Source organism: Athene noctua, chromosome 7 (assembly GCF_965140245.1).
Source record: "Athene noctua chromosome 7, bAthNoc1.hap1.1, whole genome shotgun sequence".
NCBI classification, from domain to species: domain Eukaryota; kingdom Metazoa; phylum Chordata; class Aves; order Strigiformes; family Strigidae; genus Athene; species Athene noctua.
The window spans coordinates 28,934,102-28,959,785 of NC_134043.1; the positions used below are offsets into that span (position 1 = coordinate 28,934,102).

General features: G+C 39.8%; 1 protein-coding gene across 14 annotated transcripts in view; it reads left to right on the plus strand.

The window, feature by feature from the left end:
* AGAP1 (ArfGAP with GTPase domain, ankyrin repeat and PH domain 1) overlaps window positions 1-25,684 on the plus strand; it is a 396,570-nt gene that overhangs the window by 183,002 nt on the left and 187,884 nt on the right. For 13 of the 14 annotated variants that reach the window (XM_074910246.1, XM_074910247.1, XM_074910249.1 and 10 more), the window contains 2 exons: window positions 9,192-9,319; window positions 21,402-21,557. In XM_074910246.1, the coding sequence (XP_074766347.1) occupies window positions 9,192-9,319; window positions 21,402-21,557 (284 nt within the window). The remainder of the gene's footprint in view (window positions 1-9,191; window positions 9,320-21,401; window positions 21,558-25,684) is intronic. The other variant, XM_074910243.1, reaches the window with a different exon arrangement.

Below are 25,684 nucleotides of genomic sequence, written 5' to 3' on the forward strand. Positions count from 1 at the left end.
ACAACGGATGTACATCAGTACTTCTAAAAGATTAATTTTTTTTGCATAGTTTTATGTGCATAGTATAGGAGTGATAGCTTCTTTCCAGCTTAGAAAACTGGGTGAGTTTACTTAGAATTACCAAGTTAACACATCTTAAAGGTTTTGGAAAGCAGTATCCAGTGTTACTGGGATTTCAGAAGTGATGCAGAAATTCAGTATTTAACAATGAGAGAAGCGAGGGAAACAGAGTTACTGAGTTGCCAGAAATAAACCTCTGGAAGTTCAAAGCCTTAATTTCTTCCATGTCCTGAGAATATAGGTACAGAGACTGCAGGGAGAAATTACACTGTTGTTGGCAGCAGTACGTGTTTGGGAAGGGAAGGCAGGAATATTTGCTGCTTGTCTTTCCATGGAGTGAAATTGTGGTGGAGATGCATTTGTTCTTAGCCAAATATTTTAATAATGTGTTGCCTTTTGGCTTGCCAGCTGAAATTGTTGCATTTGCTTTGGCATTGTTTAATACCATGACTCCTGTAGTTTGCCTTTATTGAAATCCCTGTTTTAATTTTTTGACTCTTCTGAACCTGTAAAAGCAGATAGTTTCACATAGCAGGATAAACAGCACTTAAATATATACAGTGGCTTAAACATCTACTTGCTTACCTTACTCTCACTGGGGAAGAGGCGTATCTCATGTGAATTGCCCTGCTTCCTTGATAACCAGAAGGCTGTGTTGACATGCTTTTCTTCCTAGATTGTTCATAGGTGCTTGAGAAATACAGGGAAATAAATCAAGAGTGAAAGCTATCTGGTTTGTATGACTATCCAGCACTTCCAAGTAAAGTATATTTTAGTCAAGTAGTAAAAATGCAAGTATCACGTATGTGTCTAAACAAATTGTTCTAAGTAGTAAAGATTTGGTAACCAAGCACTTTGTCCTGTAAAACTTCCTAGTGCTTTCTGTGCCTTGCACTACAGATTTTCTTTTGTTGTTGTTGGATAGTTTGACTGTTTTCCTGCTGTGCAGGATTAGGGGTGAGTGTTTGTGCACTTCATTTTCCCACCCTTGTTGGTCACTCTGTAATGTGAAAGAGGTAAATACCATCATAGTCTGTTAGAGCATTAAGTGTATTTGTGTTCAGTGCAGAATAATAACTTATCTCTGTGGAGATGGCTTTCCAGCACACTGTTTCTACAAGGAGGAAGAACTTAAGAAATTTCTGGCCATTATGTTGTGCTTTAGCTCTGCTCCTATCGGCTGGTTGTTGGACGACAGTTTAAACTGGATCACTGAGAAGACCTGGGTAAAAAAGTTCTTGAGCTGATTTTCCTGCTAGGAGTGGCATCTCATGCAGCCACATACTGCGTTGTGTACTGGCTTTGTGCATTTACTTGCCTCGACTTTGTGTGTGACATGCTTACACACAAGAATATCATGTTAAATTGACTCTAATAATGTTATGTGGAACAAAGTGATTATTGTTGGAAAGAACTGAGACAGGTAAGAGATCTGGGGATGAGACTTAGGGGATTTTTGTATATTGCCATTAAAGGTGAGGTCCCTCAGCAGAGATGTCCCCCACAGCAGGACAGGGAGGTGTGTGTTTGTTGTGGTACTGCAATTTCACTGCTGTGCTGCCTGTGGACGTCTGAATCTTCTCTTGCCCTGGAACAGTAAGCCTATAAACACAGCAAGAAGTTCAAGAAGTTTCCCCTTATCACATTAGTGATTTTTTTTTTTTTTTTTTTTTAAGTCTGTAGTTATTGAAAATGCTGCATTTGTATTGGCAACACATTCAGGAACCATGCACATATGTACTGGCTTCCCTCTGCCCCCCCTCCTTGGAAGTAGCTTGAGAAATTGATACATCCAAGCCCAAATACTATAGGAGTCCAGTACTTGTTTCTGTGTTAAAAGCTATGCTTTTTTAAAGGGAGAAGTATAAGAGTTGTTTAGCCTAAAAAATGGATTGAATTTAAAATAACAGGCACAATTGCCTTAATAGTGGATACTTCCATTAATGTTTCCTATTCAGAAACATTTGTGGTTAGTGCTTGCTCTTGTAGTTATTACTGCTTTGCCTGTAATATGTAGTTGTGGAATAAATTTATTTTTATTGAACACTTACAGTAAACATGGAATATTAAGCTAAAATGCAGCTGCTGTAAAAATGCAAACTGCCATATATCTTAACTTCCCACAGTGTGTTTTCCTTTGGCAGGGCCTTTCATATGAAACAAATAAATGGTCATCAGCAGGGCTTATGGGCAGAAGCAAATTGGTTTTGTTCATCTAATGAACCATGATTTTGTTGATGTATCAGTTATACTAGTTACGCTTCTTCCACTTTCCCTCTCCTGCTTCCTGCCAAGGTCTGTTGAGGTTACTGAGATGTTTTTAGGAGCCAGGGCTTAGGCAGGAATTAATAGTCAAGGCATGTCTCATGGTATTTGTGTCCTGATGTTTGTATTGTTGGCTGGAGATGCTAGCTGGGATGCTTTCTGCTCTATCAGTTCCTCTGTTCTGTTGGACTTACAGCAATAAATTATGGTGACTACTACTGATACTGTAAGATACTTTTTAAAAGCAAGGGATTAGTCCATGCAAGTCTTCGTTCATCAACAAGAATGAGGCAGTGACCAGGAAAGTTTTACTTGTCAAATGTGGAAAAGAGCGTGTTCTCCCCTGCACGTTGTTCAGACCAGCTGGCGGAGGCCTTGTGGCTGTTGTACGTGCAGGCACTAAGCGCTGGGATGTGCCCGAGCAACTGCAGCCTCTGGCAAACACAGATACCCAGCTGGGGAGGGAGCGAGTGATGAGCACGTCGGCTCCAGAAGGGACGCCAGCAGGGTGGGGTCAAGCTGGGTGGTGGAGTTCCCGGTTGTCCTCACGCTCAGTGTCTGAAAATGGAGGGGGTCAAATTTTGTGATGTTTCTGAAACTGTTTCCCTTCCTCTCAATTTTCAGCACTAAGTAAATATTTTGACCTCGTGCTTGTGTAAAATTCACTTTTCACAATTTTTATCATTTAAAGAGTCAGATTTCTTGAGTAAGCCTTGTGATGAAACATTATATTTCTCATGCTTAAAAATATCGCTGTGACCTTTGACTTTACAGTGAGAGTGTGACCTTTTCAAAGGTGCAGTACAGTGCATATATTGCTTAGCCTTCCTTATCATTTTATCATCTTATCAAGCATTTTGTTGAGCACCAGTTGCAGTAAGGTTAATATTCCATGCTTTTTGTAGGCAGAGATCTCTTCATGGGCTGTAAAAGCATCAAATCAGTAACTGTCCTGAATGTTACTCTTACCCACAAGATTGCAAAAATTAAAATTTGTCACAGAATTTTGAAAAGCCAGCATTCGTCTTCAGAGATTGGGCTTTTCATGTTAGCAAGAATATTTGGGTTTCATTTAAAACTAATTCTTCACCTCTTACAGATCACTAATGGGTGATGTGAATTGAACGGAGACTTTTCACAAAGATACAATGTTGTTTGTTATTCAAAGTGATCTGTGAGTATGGGGGGAGCACTGTTTTAAGAGGAAAGGTAATCTTTCATATGAAGGTTACTTTGTGTAAACTTTCAGGGTTTGGTTGGGGTATTTTTTCCCCAGCAGTTAAAATAGAAATTCATGAGTGTTTGTCCCTTCTGTTGTGTTGCAGCCAGCTATGAATGTTCCGACTTCAGCTGAAAGCTATTTTCTGTCTGTCAATAAGTGGAAGAAAATTTACTGCACAATTCTTCCATTCCCATCTTTTGCACAAAGTGCCAGATTTTAGCTGAACCTGGTGTTTACTCATACTTGGACACACAGTGGAGATAAATGGTCTTATATGTGCTTTTATGAGAAACCAATTTTAATTTAAATAAGTGGTGATTCAGGAAGATTGTTTGCTTCTCCTAAATATGCAATACTCTTGTACTGGTGATGAGAAGGGAAATATTGCCAGATGTTACAGGTATTGTATGCTTGGAGTCTTCCCTTTTATTATTTCAAGTGTTCCTTGGTAAAAAAAACAAAAAACAAACAAACAAAAAAAGGCCCCAAAAACATAAAGGGTGCAGTGGTAACTCTATTCACTGTCTTTTGGGAAAGAGAGCAGTGATCAGATTGTTGATACCTCCGGATGTTTTCCAGGACCCCTCTTAAACCGGGGAGAGATCAGGTTTCAGGCTGGATGAGGGTTTCCCTAAAGGCACCTATTGCGTGAGGCAGAGGTACCATTGTGTTTTCAGTTTTAAGAGGTGTGGAGCTAGATGAGACAGTCTTACCTTGTGTCTTGAACTTCTTGTGAGGAGTCTTTTCCCCCCAGGTCTCTGCCTTTCTTGTCCTTATACTTGAATGAAGCTGTGCTAATGAGATTTGAGAGACCCGGCTGCCCCTGCCAAAGCAGCCTCACACTGCACAAGAAGTTGACATGTGAACAGCCCTTTGAACCAAGGAAAGACAACTCTGTCAGAGCAGTTACTCTGGCAACAGTATTTCTAATGGTGATTAGCTCCGAAACGGAGCACAAAGAGGAGTAGGTTCATTATGGAGGCGCAGCTCTGGGTTTCAGGGAGAGGAGGTGACCTGCTATTCCTCCCGCGAGTGAATTTAGTCCTCTGATAGTCAGCCCCACGCCGCTGAGAGCGGAATAGGAGGGCTTTGGCGAAAATGAATGTACAGGTAACATTTTTCTACGTGCAAATGGAAACAGTGGTGGTTTGTAATGCAGATCTGCTGAGCTGGAGCGTGGAAGCCTTGCCTTACAGCTCAGAGATTGCTAGACCACCGAGCTTTCCTGGTCCTTCCAACAAATGATTCGGTGAGAAGTTAGTAGAGGCTGCTTACGAATGAATGGTTTGACTAACAAAAAGTATCATTTGAGATGAAAGTGGCAGGGGGGAGGGAAGGTTAATTTTGTTTTGGTGAGCTAGGTCAGGCATGGAAGAAGAGGCATTCAAGTCAAGAGCTTTCTCTCCAAACTTGGACATTTTATTCATCTTGCAGGCCAGGAATTTCACATGCTTTTAATTAACAAGGCCTTAAAGGCAAATACAGCTTCTAGTCATTCTGGCATATGAAATTAAGTTTAAATGTATACAAAATAAGCATCAATCTTCCCCAAAGACCACATATTTGCTAAATATCAATTCTTCTGGTTTATAACTCTGAATATCCTTGGCATGTCCATGTTTATTTGCAGAAGAGTTCTTGACTATGCAAATAAATTTTGTTTAGCTTTTCATACTACAGATAGATGGCTTACAATAAAAATCTCTCTGAAATTGATATCTTAAGCGTATAAAAGTAGAGAGAATACAATTGATGTTTAAAAGGAGTTGAAATGCTTGCCACTACCTTGGTTATTTTTGATATCTGCCACATAGATTTAAGTCAGTATTCATTGTTTTAGAAATATATTTTAGCAAGTATATTTACGTTAATTCAGAAGCACCGAATCAGCTTTGGGATGGGATGGAGCCTGGAAGCTCTGCGGCAAAAATATTTCTGTTTTCTTGCAATCTCTGCTCACTTTATAGAACAATGTTTGTTTTAATTGTACAGCTTCGTCTGGGATGACATTTCAATTACAGGCACTTCAGTATTAATCTGAAGATTTTGACTCTGAGTAGCCTTAAATTGGTTAATGGAGCAGACTAGTTGGCTTTAATTAACAGCAAAAAGGTGTTTACGTATGGCCACAAGCTTACGTCAAGCGTTCCTCGAGCAATATTTATTGTTGTATGTTTTTCAGTAGAGGTCCCACATAATCACTCAGCTGCCTAAACTCTTGTGGTGCCAGTACTGCCTTTTGGAAAAAAAAAAAATTAACACTTTTGGATACATTTTGATATACTCTGACAAAGTTGCTTATGAATCCAATGTGAATTTGTATATAATTGCAGTTGTGGAAACAAAATATCTTGGTTTAAGGATTTTGTCTACCACTACTAAGCAGCTAATGGGTGATCACTTTGAGTTCTAACAAAGATGTAATGACAGAAATGGGTTTTGGGCTGAACAAGCAATATAGCATGCCTGCTCTCTGGATCTCGTGTTAGTTCGTATAATTATGGTGTATTTCTCTCTTGCTACAAAACCATTTAACTGTGGGGCTTTTTCCTCCCTAACTACTGTGTCTGAAGATGTCAGCAGCAGGAATTAGCAGATCTGTGGGGTTTTCAGTGCCAGCCATTTTAAGTTTTGTGTATTTCAGGGCTTTCTTCTCTGGAATAGAAGATGTAGAAAATGTGAATTTGCAGCAGCACTGCTGAGGAGATGTGTGCTGAACCCCTTTTATTGACTTCTGATGGGCAAGATTTAGGTTTCATCTCTTCTCTCAAGGTAGCTTTAGAAAGAGCACAGTAGGTCTTTTGACAGTCCAGCGATTGCCCCACAGATGATCAGTCATGTCTTTCATATGTTGCAAACTTTGAAGGGTCAGGGTACTCCTTTAGGTACTTCTGAAGCTCATATCACCATCATATCCAAGGGCAAGTAGCCCTGAGCACTTGAATACTGAATGCAATCTAATTATGGAGTGACGGCTACATGACTGCAGTGAAAGAAGCAAAAACTGTTTGGTGTCTCAAAGGAAAGCAGGTTGCCTAATGAAGAGAGGGGAGAGGCAGGAGGAATCATGCTCTGGCAGGGGATGTTAGACTTGTTGCCGAAATGGAGGGGGAATTGGGAAGGTTTGGCAGCTCAGAAGGGGATTTCCATTAGGGGGCACATCATTTTTCTAACAGAGGGAAGAGCTAAGAAATGGTCTATTCTAGAATTTGTAGCACGATTTTAAGTAGGTACCATTAGATCTTCTGCTGCAATTTTACTGTTTTTACAGTGCACAGGACAGGTTACCCTTTGTACTGCTCTGTGTAAGGTTTTGTTTCCAGCTGTTTTGTGCATTACTCTTCACATTTCTAGAGACACAATTTGTGCTTTTTAAAACTTACTTTTTTATTATCCGCTTTTCTAGTACTTAGCTAGCGTTCAGGTTGTGTGTTTGAGTGGGTGAATTTAGACTGTCTCGGGCTTTTTTTCCTTGTGCCTTCCTAGAGTGATAATTTGGCCAGACTGTATTATGTATGTTAATGTGATGCTACAAACACACCTATATTCAGATTGAAGGAAAGAAGTAAATATTTTCCTTGACTAATTACCTCTCCCATGTGAGGGTGGAAGCTTTTGCTGAGAAGGTAGTTTTCATTCATGTGTGGTTTTAATTCAGTTTTGGTCTTAATTTAGGTCTTTACCGCATATGATGAAGACAAATCCATGTGCATTTGTTAAAATCTGACCTTCGGTTTGCTCTCTGCATTCACTAATGTGTTTTAAAATATTTTAATATATGGCTTTCCAGGCTCCAGATCAATAAACCAATGGGTCTGAAATGACAGAGTGCTACGATATTCCTCTGTAATTTAAACATGATTAGCTGATGAAGGTTATGATCAATATGCCAGGGGAAGATAAATTAATTGATATCATCCTTTCAGGATGATAAGAGGCCTATTGGAGGTGGGATGTAACTAATGAAGCTGCTTCTTCATATATATGAGCCATTTTTTATACAATGTATTCTCACTAAATCATGGTTATGCCATCATTCATTTACATGAAAAACATAAGCCACAGACCAGTTTGTTATTAAAATTGCATTTGAGAAGAAATGGTACGCTTACACTGCTAAACAATATCTCTGTCTGTTATAACATACTGAGGAAGAATAATCTTGGAATTTACATAAATATCTCTTTATATTTTCTGAACAAGACAGGTTGAATGCTGTTAGCTTAATTACAGCAAGTTTCTGTGTGACTTTTTAAGTAGATGCCAATAATTGTTGCCATTCTGCCTCACCGATTTTGGTGGAGACGGTGCAAGTGACTACAGACTCCTTTGCACAAGTTGAATGAAATGCTTCACTTAATGAAAGATCACTGTGTGCAAGGAAGCTAAATTTAGTTAGTACCATTTTTGTTTAGCCACTACACTACTCTCTGTTTGTGAAGGCTGAAATTTTGATTACTTTTTAATTTGTGACCCAAAATGTAGGCAACAAATGTAAAGGCTTTTGTTTGTAAGTATTTATGACCTAAAAAGAGTTCTTTCCAAAGGCTTTAGCTGAATAGCAGAATGAGCTGAATTTCCAATGTATCACAGAACTAATTTCTGAAATAGTTTGACTTTTTTAAATTGAAAAATTAGAGATGTGGAAGTTGCTGCATTTCAGATCAGCTCTGTTTCCATTTTTTATTATGAGTCTGCTAAGCTGTATATAGAGGTGTTAATGACTCTGATCCCTGTATCTGTTTAATAAATGCTGCTTTTCTTTACATGTTGAAGAAAATCTCTTAATACATTGCAAAATAATTTTGTCATTTTCCAGCTGTGCTAGTGCTGCTAAGTAACAAATGCTAAAGCTAGAAATTATGATATAGCTACTGTCCATAATGAATTTGAATGGGATGGGATGTATGGCACCACTAATCCAGATATTCTGTCAGAGACCCTTTATCAGTTTTATTATTCCAATTATTATTTGTTTCAAATGCTTTAAACTTCTGGTTTCCAAAACTGATTGTCCTGGTGCAGTGGCTAGTAATTAAGAAAAGTCCACCTTACTCCTCAGCCACAGAGAGTATACACCTTCATGTAAACTAAACCTGCTTGAACTGGCGGTGATAGCTTTCCTAATGAACCCTCATTCTTTGAGGTAGGATACCTTCCAGGATCCAACTAGTAAACAGCACTGATGCATTTGAACTAGATCGCTAGCTACTCATACTTATCTTCTGTCTGCAAGGAGATCATCCCAAAGAAGAACAAAAAATGTGTGCTAACATCAGCTTTGAGGTATTATAAGCATACAGTGGACTTGTAATGGGATTCCTGATATTGCTTTTTGTGACTTGTATACCTGCCTTTTCCCCTTCTGCTTGGATGTTACTGGCTCTCTGGTGCTCACCTGGTGGAGTGAGAGTTCTGGGACCATTTCATCCATGTGGAGAACAGAGCTGGAGTCTCACTTGGAACATATTGTGGAAAACCAGCATCTGTTACCTTATTTGGATGTATTGCAATAAATTTTTGGAACCAGCTTTGGTAATGGAAAACCTGTTTTGTGCATGGTGTGTTCTGTATATTTTTGATATAGTGTGTTTTTCAAATGTGTACTATAGCTTACTTGCTGGTATGTTTTGTTTTTCTTCAGTTGCTCAGAAGATTGTTGCAACGCGGAAGAAGCAGCAGCTCTCAATTGGACCCTGCAAATCTCTACCAAACTCTCCAAGCCACTCATCTGTGTGTTCTGCCCAGGTTTCTGCAGTACATATCAGCCAGGTACAGACTGCAATGAATGCTTGAAAAAGGAACTGATAGGTTGCTTTTCATTTAATGCCAGTGCTCTTTTTGCTGCTTGATAGGTAGTTGGCATTTTTTTTGAAAGATACCAGTGATCTGTAGTTTGAAGCATTTTTTTTTTTAATTGGCTTGACTTTGTTTCAAGAAACCACTGCAGTAAAATAGTTTAGATTTAAAGCCATCTTTGATCATAGTGATTTATGCCCAGCAGCCTGCTGTTCTGAGTAGACCAGTTGTTATGATAGCAGGATTTGCTGTACTGTGTTTTAAAATTACCTCACTATGTTTTTGGTTATTTTTCTCATTCAGTTGTGTGCTGAGTGATAATAACTGGTGTATCTCAGTGGTTAGCATGCTAGAATTTTACATCTGTAAGCACTGTGCACAATTGTAATTGGCCGTCTCTGTTATGTTCAATTAAAATGATTCCCCTTTAATGACATAGTGTTATATGTTGCTGTTGACTTGTAGATACTACATGTAAAAACAAAACAAAATGCTACCTTAATGTATGGCAGGAAAGTCTGGTGGCCTTGATGTTATCTTTGGAAACACACAGTTAATACCAGAATTTTCTAACTTGCACAGTTTTTACTGGCATATGTTAATACACTCTCCTGTATTTCCCTTGTGATACCCTTCCTTGGTATCTTTGTTTACTAGTGTCAAGTGATAATCTCCGTGTACATTCACAGTTAGTATGTATGTAAGTTCTATCATTGAGATCCAAGACCTTTGCAGCCAGGCAGATTGTGTTCCCACTGTGCTCTCTCTTGCAGCATATGGATGTTACAGGGCCATCATTTTGACCCTCACAGCCTGTGGCCAGAGCCGTGGCCTGGTTTCCTGATTGCCACTATAGCGAGTCTGAAATGTCTGATATCCACCAGCTCTCCTGGCATGTTTTTCAGTCCAAAGTCAGTAATATGACAATGTCTTATAAGCCACACATTTGAGGTTTTGTTTTATCTATGGACCTTTCTCCCACACAGAGGATGTCTGCTTTTTGGCAAAAAGCAGTATAGCAAAGAAGTGTTGCACCTTTGGGGAAAAGATTTTGTTGTTGGTTTTGGTTTGGGGCTTTTTGCTTTTTGCCTTTTTTTTTTTTTTTTTTTCCCCCTCTTCAATTTGACGTGTTACTGTCTTCTGAAAGCACTCTGTTTAGATTTATACCACAGGATGAAGGCTCTGGTGGTTCTGTGGTCATAGCGACTGGTTCCCTTCTGTGCCCTAGTGGGTACTTCCACTGTTGGGTTAACTCTAAAGATGCAGATGCCAGTTTGGTCTTACAGGTCTTTGCTGTGAGATGTTCTGCCTTGAGCTGAGTCCAGATACTGACCTCAGACTGTGACTCTCACTTTTGCTGGTTATGCCAAAAGAAAATGCTGAAGTTCAGACTTCCCTTTGTAAAGTGGGTGCCAAGGTACATGACACTTCTGAAGAACCCTGGCACCTTCTGGTGAAGTACAAGTTCCTCATGGAAGATGTTCTCCCCTTTCTTGTTGCATGTGACACTGACCAGGTTTCCTCAGCCGCTCTGTCTGACCAGTTCATTGCCGCAAGTGCTTGGAACTTCCAAAGTGCTTTTCTTCCAAACAGTTTACTCCTGGCAATTGTGTATATTCATACTTCTAGACCAAGAGGAATTACGGTGCCTGGAGAGACTGTCTGAGAGCTGTCCTAGTCTGTGGTGAAAGAGAAAACGTGCTGTCACTGAAATGTGGAGAACAAATGGCATCAATTCCAGTACTCACCTTACTCTTGGATCCAAGAACAACCTAGTTTACTCAGTCTGCTAATGAATATGTAGTTTTTTCAAGACTTTCCAATGATAGATAATGCTTTGTACAATCCAGTCTTAGACAGCTGCATCTCTATGTTCTGCATTGTCTTAAAACAGTTGTGATCACCATTTTTGTTAATGAAACTTGTTTGATGAAGAACATCAAATATCTAGACTCTCACCAGTTTCCTACCCCAGTCTAGTCTGGAAGCCAATACCAAATTCTAGACAAGTACTTCACCTCTGCAGCAGACTTCTCGCCAGTGATAAGGACTGTTTGGGGAAATCGAGACAAGGTAGCTTTTGTGATAAGGATCCCTACAATCTTATGTTTCAGTAAAAATGAAAAGATGTTCTTTACTGCCTTTACCAGCTGGCATAAATATCAAATGGGGCAGTTGCAACACCAATCAAAGATGTCTGTCTTCTGAGACTGATGTCGTGCCTAAAAGTATAGGCCATAAATCTCTTTAATGAAAGGAAGCTGAATCCTTATCCTAGACTTAAAATAACTTTTTGACTGAAATTCCAAATTTAAAATGATCTGGGGGAAGATTTACCATCTCTGATCTTGGCTGGTGTCCCACCCTTTAGAACATCTGTTTTGACGTAATGATATTACTCAGTATTTCCTCCATGAATTAAAAATGTTATCATTACAGTGTCCTGCCACTTGCATTCTCCACAGGAGTGAAGGCCTTCAGAAGTAGTGGTGACACAGATCACTTCAGATAAAGGGGGATATTGTTCCTTTTCTGGTCAGATCACTCTGGTGATCTAACTCTTGCAAACTCTACAACTGTACAGTCAAGAGCTTAGGCTTTAGAGAAATGAAAAAAGAAAAAGGTGTCGTCCTACTCAGTCCTTAGCATACCTTGGGGGAAATTCTAAGGCTTAAAACCAACAAGTGCTTCTCCACCCAGTAGTTTCAGTTTTCAGATGGTGAAAGACTTGTGTATTTGGATGCATCTCTGTACTTGTGTCCAGTAGTCCCAGGTGGTGAACACCTAGGTAATGTCCCATTCCAGAAAATCTTCTTCAGTATGCTTACACTCGTGCGCTTACATATTTCCAGAGACCTGTTTTTCAGAATGAGATGCTTCCTATTCCAATTACAAAATCCATTTGTGCTTGCAGTCAGTGCTGCTAATGTTTTCCTTCTCTGACTTTTTTTTTATAATGCATGTTTATCAGTCAAGGTGAGGGTTTTATTCGGTAACCTTTGACAGCCAGAGTCAATAACACTTAGTGCAAGCACATCACATACATATGATGGCTTTCAGGGCAGTACAGAATGCATGCAAAGAATTTTACTCTCTAATCCAGGGTTAACATTCATGATTTGTGATGGACAGAACTATTGTATACTCTGTCAACAAGAAGGATGGTGCAATATTGCTTCTATTCTGCTAGGAAACAATCTGTATGATGCATTGAGAAGTACTTCAGTCATCAGCTCACCTTCTATTTCTTCTGAACACTTCAAGAGATAGACTGAGTTGTTTTGAGAGGAGGAAGTGTCCTTCAGTGTATTGAAGGCCTGTTATCAGCCACAGGCCATCTTGGGATAGGTCTTTTTACTTTGGCCATCAACAAGAAATGTGCTGTGGGAGAGTACAGACCAGTCACTTCTGTATCTGGTGTCCTCCCCATCTCTATCCCACCTTTCATTTTCCCCACCCCCTTGCCAGTCTTTCTAGGCATGATATGCTTGTAGACCATGCTAAATCTTATCTCAAAACAGCATGACTTCCTCTTACATCAGGAAACCAGAGGCATTCTTTCTCCCTAAATTCATTGCTGTACTGAAGGAGTTGCTTGTCCTTTACACCTGACATATCAGGAAGGCATTTTTAAGATACTAACTTACAGGAATAGTGCCAATATCCAACAGTTCCAAAGGGTGCTCTTCTCTGCCCAGGCCCTGAAAGTGGAGATCTTGTTCCAAAAGCCATGAGGCTGCTCAGGTGGGCACCACCTTTGGTCCTTAGTGCATTCCACCTGAGTTCAAGATGCATCAGAAATCTGTGTGAAGTAGCCCTGTACTAGACAGCCTGTTGAGAATTAACTTGGAGCTGTGCCTATTTTTAAGTCTACACTCCTGTAAAAACGTCTGAAAATTCTGTGGCATGACACCTGCAGTTGCTGTTTGTGTGAAGGACTTTGGGCCCCTCTTTAGAGAGATCGATGATACGGAGATTCCAGCTAGGAGTCCCCAGCGGTGTGATCTTACTGCTGGACTACAGTTTTGAAGGGGAAAATGAGAAGTTTACCAGTGACTATACTTCCTTGAAATCAGTAGTCTGCATGTATTTTCATACTTGCTGCCTTTCCTGGAATTCTGCTGTGAGAGGGGAACTGAAATGGCACCATGTTTCCATGCTGCTTGCACTACATGTATTCTGCCCAAAAGGGACCTTAGACACCACACCTTCCGTACTCTGAGTTTAAAAATATTACCTGAGTAGTGATGCTACCATGTAAAGTCACCTGCAAAATGGCATGTGGACTGCAGTGCAAAGAAATGTGCTTACTGGTCAGCAGTGTCACTCTTCTAGAAGATCCGCATTATACACGAGGAGAATGTGGAGCTTAACATACATTTTACTGAAATGCAGCTCAAGTATGGCTGACACACAAGCTTGCTCCCTACTACCTGCTGCAAATCTGTAAAGATGCATTATTTATGCTTGCACTATGCCTCCATAAAGTTTTTACTACAACGTGATTGTCTAAATATGTAAATTAAACTATTAAAAGCAAAGTGCAGTCAGCTTAATCATCCATTATTTTACTGTATATGAGACCTGATTATGGATAAGCACTAAATAGTAGGGTACAATTATCTTATTTATAGTGGGGGTCATTGGGAATGAAATATTCTGTTGTAATATTTTGGGCACTCGAATGAAGAAGACGCTGCGCTGCTTAACTAGCTTTTCCTTCTGCTTTTTCATGTAATTGCAAAACAAAAACTAAAAGAGAAGGGAAAACAGTATTTAATACCATTGCAACATACATTATAATTCTTTTGTATTTAGAGTATTTCTAAAGAATCTCATTTATTTTAAATAAGCATTTTATATGTGTGTGTATGTGTATATATTCCCCTTCATGCATATACGTAGTTTCACACACACTATACACATATATGGAAGTGCATTCTCCAGAATTTGGATGTTAAAACTTAGTGGATCTGTTGTTGTACTGTTTCCTCCTTTCTTTATCTTCACAGGACCACAGTGACATTCTTGTGTTAGTTTTTGTTAGGCCTGTTGTTACCTTTTCCTTTCTAAGATCCCTTAATCTTCTTAGATTTTTCCAGTTCATAATGATGTTTCTGCTACTGTATTATTCATAGAATCACAAATGGTTTGGCTTGGAAGGGACCTAAAAGATCATCTAGTTCCAACCCCCTGCCATGGGCAGGGACACCTTCCACTAGCCCAGGTTGCTCAAAGCCCCGTCCAACCTGGCCTTGAACCCTTCCAGGGAGGGGGCAGCTACAGCTTCTCTGGGCAACCTGTGCCAGGGCCTCACCACACTCACAGGGAATTTCTTCATTACATCTAATCTCAATCTCCCCTCTTCCAGTTTAGAACTGTTCCCCTTCATCCTATCCCTACCCTCCCTGATGCATGCAGAGTCCCTCCCCATCTTTCCTGTAGCCCCTTTCAGTACTGTAAGGCCACTATAAGGTCTCCCTGGAGCCTTGTCTTCTCCAGCTGAACACGCCCAACTCTCTCAGCCTGTGCTCAGAGGGCTCTACCCCCCTGTTCATCTTTGTGGGCTCCTCTGGACCCTCTCAAACAGGTCCGTGTCCTTCTGCTGTTGGTGCCCCCAGAGGTGGACACAGCACTGCAGGGGCGTCTCACGAGAGCAGAGCAGAGGGGAAGAATCCTCTCCCTCGCCCTGCTGCCCACACTGCTCTGGATGCAGCCCAGGACACGGCTGGCTTTCTGGGCTGTGAGCACACATTGCTAGCTCACAGTCAGTTTTACATCTGTCAGTACCCCCAAATCCTTCTCCTTGGGGCTACTCTCAATCCACTCCTCGACCAGTCTGTATTTGTGCTTGGTATTGCCCCAGCCCACATGCAGGACCTTGCACTTGGCCTTGTTTAACTCCATGAGGTTCACATGGTCCCACCTCTTCAGCCTGTCCGGGTCCCTCTGGATGGCACATCCCTTCCCTCCAGCGTGTCACCACACCACACAGCTCGATTTTGTTGGAGAACTTGCTGAGGGTGCACTAGATCCCACTGTCTGTGTCACCAACAAAGATGTTAAACAGCTCCAGTCCCAGCACCCACCCCTGAGGACACCACTCATCACTGCTCTCCACTTGGACATCGAGCCATTGACCACAACTCTTTGAGTGTGACCATCCAGCCAATTCCTTATCCACTGAGTAGTCCATCCATCAAATCCATGTCTCTCCAATTTAAAGAGATGGATATTATGCAAGACAGTGCCTAATGCCGATTGTCACATTTGGTTAATTAAATGTTATTAGCAATTTCATTGAAATGACATTTTTTGAATGTGCCAGCTTAGTTTGTCTTCAGAAGTTGTCTTCAGATTCTCTTGGTATTCTTTGGTCTGTCTGTTAGGACAGATCTGCTCTTTCCTCTACTTTACCGTTACAATGAGAAAAGGCAAAAGCTCCTGAGATGGACAGGTTCTAATATGTTGTGAAGGATGAGGTTAAACTGCTAAATAAGGGAAAATAATACAATAATTACAAGACAATTTGTTCTTAGTGTGGAGGGCTAGACTTGTTGAAATCTCTGGAGTCGTTTATCTGGACCTAGGTTTGAAATGTGCTGTCAAATTTGTATTCCACAGCAGCGTGCTCAAAGCTTTCTGGCTTTTGCTGAGGAAACAACTAAACAGTTTTCCTCCTTGATCTGCCTTTGGATATGTGGCTGTATATCACCAAAATCCCTTGAATAAATTGGACTTCCACCTATAGTGTTTTCAGATGAAAGGCTGAGATAATGTGACTTTCAAGAGAAAAATTGTACACAAGTGGGCAGACAAAAATGTGTCCTGACTAAAGAATTTTCTATGAGGCTTCTGTATTTCTACAGAAATATGCTTTTCTCTGCTTTCTCCAAGAACAGAAGGTGCAGGCACCAAGTGCATTCTGTCATAGGGTATGTAATCCATGCTTTTGATCAAGGCTTGCTTTATTTCAACAGTTTCCAGGCTCCCTGAAGCTCTGGGGATATCTTGCCTGTTTCAGAAGTAGGACCTGCTGCCTTAATTTTCTCCTCAAGCAGTGGTTAAGAGATTATTTTTCTAGGGGGCATCCTGGTAAATATGAAGAGCAGAAAAAACCATTGACTCTGTTATTGATAAGTGTATTGGGTTACTTATCAAGAAGAAAAATTTCAGCTTTATTTTCCCTATGGTTTCATTTGGTGGTTTGGCCTGAGATTTGTACTGTGTAAGCCCTATGAACAATTTGGCAATACAAGATAATTTATATAAGGTGAATATTTTGCCGCCTTTGTATAATGGGCCAGACAGGAACATGCTTCTTGCAATTATGAGGTTAAGTCAAACCTTAATGCAAATCACTGCTGAGCTCCTGTTACACCAGGTAAATTACCAGTTTGTTTACTAAGGAAACCTGAAATACATAAAAGCTTTCCAAGTATGTGATTTGACTTGGTTTGGTCCTTTTTCTGCACAGAACTGTGGACATTGTGTACAAAGTTTTGGGGTTTTTGTGAAGTACCAGCAGGAATCTCATTACAGGCTTCAACGCTTTCATTGGCAGTGTCTACCTTTGAGGTAACTGAATGGACCTATTTGGTCAAGTTATGTCAGGTTGATAGCTTCACCTGAGTTGTTCTTGTCTGGTAACAGTGTAGTGACAATATTCTGCTAAATTTGTGCTTACTGCCATGACCTTGAGTTTTTCACAGCATCTGTCTGTGTGGCAACAAAGCTAGAAGCCTGTATAGATACTGAAGGTAAACATTTCTGTAAATGGAGCATTGGCCATTTATACAAGGTGTGTTCTAGAAATAACATATCCCTGAAGTGAAAGACTTGCAGGGCTTTCTCTAACGGTGTGCTGAAGTTCATTGACCACCATCAGGCTGTGTATCTTCCTAGAAGGAAGGAAAGACAAGGTTGTACTGTTTCAGAGTAGGCACGCTGCCTTAATGAGGACAGGAGAATCTGTCACCCAAGGAAGCCAAACAGGGATGTAGCTGTGTAAATGGTTCTACTGGAGCTCCCAGTTTCCCTGCCCAGTTGGTTGACCTTTGTCCCTACTGCCATGACTCTGGTTAGAGCAGTGACTCAGAAATGGCCCTTTATGCTGACGTCTCAGGTACATCCAAGACTTGAGAGCAGCTTAGTGGAAAAACTTGGTTGTGTAAATAATGTTAAGCTGTGTAGCGTCCCAACAGGTTTTAGTGCTTATTTGATTGGTTTTGACTGCCACAAATTTGACCGGTTTGTCTACAGTCGGCAAGTGGCTTTATATATAACGTGTTGGGTTACATGTATGGTAAGGAAGGTTGTTCTTTAGATACACTGACTTGATTTTTGTGACTTGGGACAAACATTAAGTTCTGTGAATTACAGTTATTGCCATGTGTCCTATATTCTGTACTTCACTCCAGTGAACTTGTTATTAAATGCTTCCATACCGATGGCAGGAAACTGCTCTTTACAATCTTAATATGACAAAATCTCTAGACTTGTATTTGGTGCAAGCGGACAACCTGACGGAGACCACTTGCCACACTTTATTTCCTTCAACAGCACATAAGGTTCAGATGTTACCAAGATTATAGTTACCAAGTGCTTGTCTGGTTGCATTTTTCATTGCCCCTGTCTGTGCAGGCTATAACTTGGAAGTCATGTCTGAGCCTGCTCTTGTCAAACCCACTCTGTTGAGGTATTTCAGAGCAGCTATATAGTTATATATGTTTGTTAATTGTTGGCACCCTCAGTAGGAGTTGGAGCTTGTGTAGAATTGGTAGCCATGCTCTGAGTCTGTGGAAGCCTCAGAGTTTTTCACTTTTAAGTCTTTTATTGATATAGCTTATTTTTTTCAGCCAGTAGATTTGACAAAGCTTATTTTGAAGCCACTTCAGAATTTTATTTACAAAGTTGGAAATCCAGTGGGGTTAGTATATGTGAAGAGAAACATTGCCTGCATGACTTTCTGTAGAAGCTGTCTTTATAGGAACATTTGTCTTTGGGGACTAGAATGCCCAACATGTATGTGTTTTCCTTTAGGAGTTGCTCACTCCTGGAAAATAAATAACTTAAAAATCTAGGAGTTAGTGCTTCACTGCAAAAAGTATGAAATTATGTTATAAGATGACAAAAGGTCAAAAAGGTAAAATTTTAGGGAATCCTTTATGTGCTCTGTCTGGGAAGTAGGCTCTTAGGGTAGAAATCTGTTAGTTCTAGTTTAAAAAGAAAAAAGATGGCAGTGCATAGTTAACAAATTGATCAGTATTATGAAACAGAACATAGCTGCATCCTTCTATTTTCAGGAGCTTGTGGTTCAAATCCTGTCATCAGTGTACAACATCTGAATCTTCTTGGCTTTTTCCTCTCCTTTCTGTAGAAGAGGCTTCTTCTAGGTGTTTTGAGGCATCACCCTGTTGTGATCTTTCTTCACCATCTTCATAACTTATTGTCATCTCTTTTTCTCTTCATGTGAGCCTTGCATCTGCATAGTTTTAAATGTGTTCAGTACCTTTTCCCATTAACGGTTGCTTCCTTAGATTTCCTTCTCCCTCATTTTCCCTACCCTGGTTTAGTTCAGGTGGTCCCCACCACTCTAGTCTGAAAGCCATTTCTTCACACCAGCCTCTTTGGTCTCCTTTCCTAATGCTATTTTACAGTTGTTGAGTTTCCAGATGTTCACTGTCTATATCTTATTTGTCAGCCACATTTTAAGGCTTCCATACCACCCTCCTAATCTCTGACATGCCCAGTGGTCTGAGTACTCCTTTTCAAAGTCTTTGGCTCTTTGAACTTCGGCAGACTTTGGTCAATCACTTTGGCTGTCCTAGGTACATGTTTTTTCATGACTGTTTTTCATTTAAGAGTCCTTCCTGTGTTTCTTTGGAGAGGTAATTTCTGACCTCCACAGGCTCAGTGTGTCTTCATGCAGGCCATTTACTCTTCTCTATGTTCGGTTTGTTACTTGGTGTCTCAGCAAGGTGCCATAGAGAAAGGGAAAGCAAATGCAGAGTATAAATTAAGGTCTTCCTAGGTTGTCCAGCTCATCTCCCCAGTGTTATTGCTCTCTGTTAGGACACAAAAAATTATCATTTCAGTTCTCGTTCTTCCATCTCCTTTGTTTTATACACTTGGGTCTTCTCCAAATTCTGCTTGCTACTTACTGTGGGTACTTGAAAGTGTTGTAGAAAAACTTCCTCCAGATCCTCTGTTGCTTTCAGTACCCTTACCTCTGGCTTTCTGACAACCAGTCTTTGCCAATTCAGCCCGAATGAAGGGAAGAGCAAATTTAATGACATATAAAAATATATGTAGGCATATATAGCTATAAAGAGGGGAAGAGAATTTTCTCCATCAGAAAGCTCATTTGCTGTATTGTCAATCCTATTTTGTCACACAGAAATGAGCATGTTGTTGTTTACAGAGAAACAGTGACTTTCAGAAGTGGTGGTCCTGGATTTCTGCCTGCATTGGTGGGCACTTCAGCCCAAACATGATCAGCTTGTCTCATGTTTCTTCCTTTTTGTCCTTTGCTTCTTGAAATTTAAAAAAATAATAATCTTGGAAAAGCTGGAAGAATCACAAGAGGACTTGAAAATATTAAAAGAGACTTCAACTGGATGATATAAAGGATTGTCTCCTGCTTGCTTGGTTCTCCTTCAGAGGTTTTTTCTTGACTGCTTGCAGCCTGAGATCCTGATCCCTATGCTTACCTCCAAGGAGCATGTGAAAAGTCCCGTCATGCTGCTGGTGCCTCCCTGGAGGAGTACCTCTCCCCTGCAGCAGCTTTGTGCATGTCTAAGACCAGTCACTTAGTGTAGGAGTGATGCTGAAGAGTAGACATTGGAGTACCTGCTTTTCCTTTTCAGCAACTGTACCTGCTGAATTCCTACCTACAGCAAGTAAGATGAGACTAAGTAACAGGTTAAATGTCGTGGGAGAACCCTTCTCTTCAGGCATCCTGGAAATTCCCTCTTACCTTCTTTCCTCACTTCTTTTAGGAAACTTGTCTGCCTTAAAGATGTTCCTTTACCCTTTTGTGTGCATCACAGACCTTTATTTTTCCCCTCATAAGTTCCATGTGAGTTGTTGTCCAGACCCTTCACCCACTGCTGCTCTTCTAGTGAGCTTTTTGTCAACAGTGTGCAGAATTTTCCACCTCTGCCCTGCCCCAGTCCCTCATCAGCATATACAGTATATCCTCAGAGGTTATACTTCTATGTGATGGGAGAAAAATCTGTCCTTCTGTCTTTCCAGACAACTTCCACATTCTCTGTATAATGATGCTTTTTAAGTATTCATTTATGTTATGGCTAGTAATTAAAAGAAAAAAAATCAAGACTTTGTTCTTATCACCTTTTGGTCCTTTCCATTCTGTCATGTTTCCTCACGTTCCTGCGATTAGTAACTTGTTGCTTCAATTCATTAATAGTTTTATTAGGCAAACTCCTCTATTTCTTTCAAGACTGATGTAACTTTATTTTTTTTTCTACTTTGAATAAATTGGATTGTCTTTCTTTAAAGTTTTGTATCTCTGTACCAATGGTTTTTCTCAGCAAATATGTTGGGAATTATCTATCACTGTAGTAGCCATTTTAGTGTTGAATTATTTTCATTTTCTTTGTTAGCTCTAGGTGAGCTTCTGTCTCCAGACTAGGATTAAGTCCAGCTATGCAGTTCTGTGGCTCTAGATGGGGTTTTTTTAGGTTTGAGGCAGAATTTGGTTTAGCAATTTTGAAGTAGAAAACCAAAATTTACACTTTCCACAATGTAAATCAAATTAAAATGTTTATATCCAGTGAAGGTTATATTGTGTAGAATGAAAATGTGCCTGCCATATTAAAAGAACTTTCTAAATATTCAAAAAACAATGGCAGGTAAAATATTGAAGGACATGGAATAGAAATGTGTGGAAAAGTGGCAGTAGGGCAGTCCCGCTGTGTTCCTGAGCCTAGGCTGCTGTTCTTGTGTATCAGGAATAAGTAAGATACAGCTGTGGATTGTAATTTCTTGAAAGCAGTGTATCACTGTTTAAAACTAACTTTAATCCTTGCAGACCAGTAATGGAGGAGGGAGTTTAAGTGATTATTCCTCCTCTGTCCCATCAACTCCAAGCACCAGCCAGAAGGAGCTACGGATTGATGTTCCTCCCACTGCCAACACACCAACTCCTGTCCGTAAACAGTCCAAGCGGCGATCCAACCTCTTCACGGTGAGTGAGCCAAGGAAGAGACTATTGCTGTATTTTACGTAGTGCTCTGTGGTGACGGCCTGAACTTCAACCCTGTTGAGTTGAGCTGGTCTAATCCAGACAGGAGAGTTGAGATGGATCCGCAGGCTTGAAAACTAAAACCTTAGAATTGCCATGGGGCGGTTCTGTTTGAGGACTTAAACAGAAACTCAATACAGTCAAGTTATCCTATTGGGAAGTACAGTGAACCAAGTGAATTCTGGAGCCTTTGTCCAATTTTAATTCTCAGACCTGAGCTTTAACCTTTCATTCTAGATTCCCTGGTTTGGCTGTAATCAAAGAGAAAGCTGTGCCTCTGCTCCCCAGTCCTGCCCTTACACTGAATAACACTGCTGATTCAGGGCTCCCTTGCAAGGTCTCCTGTGTTTGTAGAGAGGTCTTAGTGTTTGCCATGGAAATTTCACGTGGTACTACAAAATAACTACCGCATTTGCTACTTTTATTACTACGCAGGCTCAACTCAGTTTGCCAGAGTTGAGAGGGATGCTGGAGATTGAAATGATATTTTTTTTCTTCGCAAACCATCTGGTTTTGCTTCATTAAAAGGCAAAAAAATAGAAATAAACTAAACTGAATAGAAAGCTTGACTGGTCCAATATTATAGGTCTTTGTTACGCATAAGTAGTTTGGGAGATGATAATGAATCCTTGAATGATGATTTCCTTAGTTTAGCAGTCTTGCTGGAAGCTTTGGGATTGTATTGTGTGTGTAATTGCGGTTTTGTAAGCAGTTTTTTGGCACTTAATATGCTTTATAGCAAACACAGAATCCATGTGGGCTTGCATGTAAGTCCCTTGGTGAGTGTAGTTGTGTTTAGAAAGCCATGACTTCCCTGTCATTGTAAAGAGTTTATACTTTTTTATTCCAAAGGTGATGTAATGTTCACTTTCCAAAACTAGCTTGCTCCTTGATCATATCCAGGGAACCACATACAAAAATGGTAAAACCATTTCCTTGTACTCTAAATAAAATCTGACCTCTCAGCCTCTAGCAAGTAGAAAGTTTTGTCGTCGATTTGGAGGGCTGGATGACAAGCACAAAGTCCCAGGGATCGTATTTCATGTATCCATCCCAACAGTGATATTTTGATTTAAAATGAGACCTTCAAACTCCTCCAAAGGTATGAAAATCATGCATTTGTGTTTAGGTGCAAATGTCTAGGGGCAAAACAATACAACATGCAAAAATGAGTAGCATGTGAAAAAATGTCCGGTTTTGATGCTGGTATTTTTTAGCAGTGGTGTGGATTTCCTCCCGTGCACCCGGCAGTTACCAACCCCACTAGATGTCAGTGTCAGCCCAGGAACTGCCAGCAGAGTAACTCTGGAGATGGAGCCGAGATGCTACAGCATCCCTCAAAAGCAGTCCTCGACCATTTCTGGTCTGAGGATGCATAAAATGCTGTGAGGGCTCTATAGATGTTGTTGACACTTGGGAAACTGGACATGTTTTAAATTGGAGTAAGTGTAAATTTGAGAAAATGAATAGAGAAAAATATACCCATCTGCAGTGGCAGAAAAGGTTAAGTCAGCTGCATTTGCTATAAACAAATAGACTAAAGCTCTGGTTTGCAATAATTAATAGCATAAGGAGAACCAAATTTACTAATACAAGAGGATGTTGATAGTTGTCTTTAACATCTAACAGCTGGGGGAAAATGGGGGGTGAAAAAAGTCCTATGAAAAAAAAAAAGAACAGTAATAACTTGACTTTTCAGAATTAGTTTTGTCTTTTAAGATCTGGGTGTACTAAATGTTGTGTAACGAGTTGCTCTGTAATCCATGTCCTGAAGTATTTCACACTGACCCTGCTGTAACCCAGGTTTCATGCCATATCAACCAAGTTATAACCTGGAATTTATTTAATTGAATAAATAGATGACCAGTATTTTCTGTCTAGTTACAGAGTGCATAATCAAAATATTTTACTGTTTAGCTCTGGATTTCTTGCTATGCTTTTTTCCTAGCCTGTTAACTTGCTTATGCCTTTATCACTTACATAATCGAATATATTTCTGTTTAATTGCAAATTACCCCTTGTTATCCAGCATAGGTAATATGTTTAGTTTCCTACATGAAAATCTTTTAGTGTTCGAAGAAAATTGAGTTAAGTAGAAAACTGATATGATTTTTCTTAATTTACAGCTTTTGAGTTGCAACAGTGTTGAGAATTTTAAGCATGTTGATGTTTAAATGCATTAAGTACAGTATCAGATCTTTTTTACTTTGAATATTAATATTTGCTGATTTTGCAATATCTGACTTTCTACTTAGGTGATAAAATAGATCAAATATTAGCAGAAGGGTGTAAATGTCCTTTGTTTTGTGCAGTGTATTAATAGGAACAACTGAATAAAATCTCCACTGTGCTATATACTATGAGATGCATATGAGGTCCACTTCAGCAAAGAACTGATTATAACTACATGTCCAATCCCATATGGGATGAATGAACTTCTGGTACGGGAAGATGCATCTCCTTTCCCATATTCAGTATTGCCTATCTTACATCTTTGCAGAATTGCAAGCAAGACCTTTTAAAAGTTAAAATGAACTCTGTCTGAGTACGTACTATTAGAGATCAGTATTCTTACTTTTGGGACTCACTGGATTCTGGTTGTGCACAGATTCAGGTGCTGTATCCCTCAGGGACTAAATCTTATTTCACAGACCTAATGTGGTTAAGTTTTTATGTTGACCTAAGTTTGTATACAACTTTCAGTGCAAAGGGGAAATGAGTTAAATTGTATTCATGTGGGTGTTGTAGTTTTTTTTTATTTTTTCTGGTTTGCTTGAATGAAGTTTTAAATAGAACAACTTAACATGTAGATGTGACATCAGAAAAAGTCCTAGCAAACAGTGATCCAGTATGGTTTAGAGTCTATTTTTTTACACTATAGGATGTAAGATGCATTGTATGTGTCATAGGTACAAAAGCATAAAAGATCAGAATATATCTCTCTTTCACTGCATGATTTGTCTTTATAAATAGTGGAGCCTGCTAAGATTCTCCCCTTGAAAATTTTATGCATTCTGCGATTACAAGCAGCTAGAATAGAATATGCCTAACAGAAATTCCTACGTTTCTATACTTTTGGTATTTGAAAATATTTTGCATGGAGATATTTGCCTTCTATGTGCAATGTATTATTTCCAGATGCATTTACTTTTACGGAGTTGAAAATGGGATGATTTAAAAATAAAAATGAGAAGTAGTGTGTAGATATTTAGCTTGCTTTTCAGAGGCAGGATCCTTTCTTTTAAGAAGTCAAATAAAAAAGAAACATTCAAGTTGACAACTTCCCTCCCAAGGATTTGGCTACCTTCACTGAGTTTCTTTAAAATGTCACTTACAGGCGCTTTGCACCATTGAAGCATTGTTTTGCCTTGTATTATTGGGAAGTGGCACTTTCAGATTCAGAAATCTGTCTTGAAGGACGAGGAACAATAGTTATCCTGAACATTGGATTTCATCCCTCCCACTTGTTTTGCTTTCTTTCATTTATTCTTTGTTTAATTCCCCAGCACGTCATTCCATTGCCCTGAACCATAGTAACTAGTGATAGGAGCCCGTTCCTGGCAGAGCAGGGAAATCAGCATGGGATCCCTGCTGGGTAAATGTGTTGCTTAGAATAGTGTTACTTGAAGTCCTCCTCCGTGGGTTTTCTCCCTCCTCTTCGAAGCCTCCTCTCGTGCACGAAGACAGCTGCTTTGGGGATTTTTTTTTTCTTCCTTCCACTCCTTCGTATAATATGGAAAATGGGTATTAGCTCTCCGCGATCCTAATTGTTCTCCTAATTTCAGTGTCTTTCAAACAACTCTTTCTGCTGAAAATGAAAAGTGAGGTCTTGTGTCGTTCTGGTTTTCATTAATGTCCCATTGTGGTACTGGACATTGCAAATGTATTCGTTTCATATATCGTCTCTGATTTGAAAAGCGCATGAAAATGTTTTCCCATTTTCGATATTGTGTGAGTAATGTTCCTATTGAAAAGTAATGGAGTGAAGTTGTCACTTGTCAGTTCAGTTATTAAGGAGGATGACTCTCAGGTCTTCTTTTTGTAATAAAATAATCCGTCAAAATCATTAT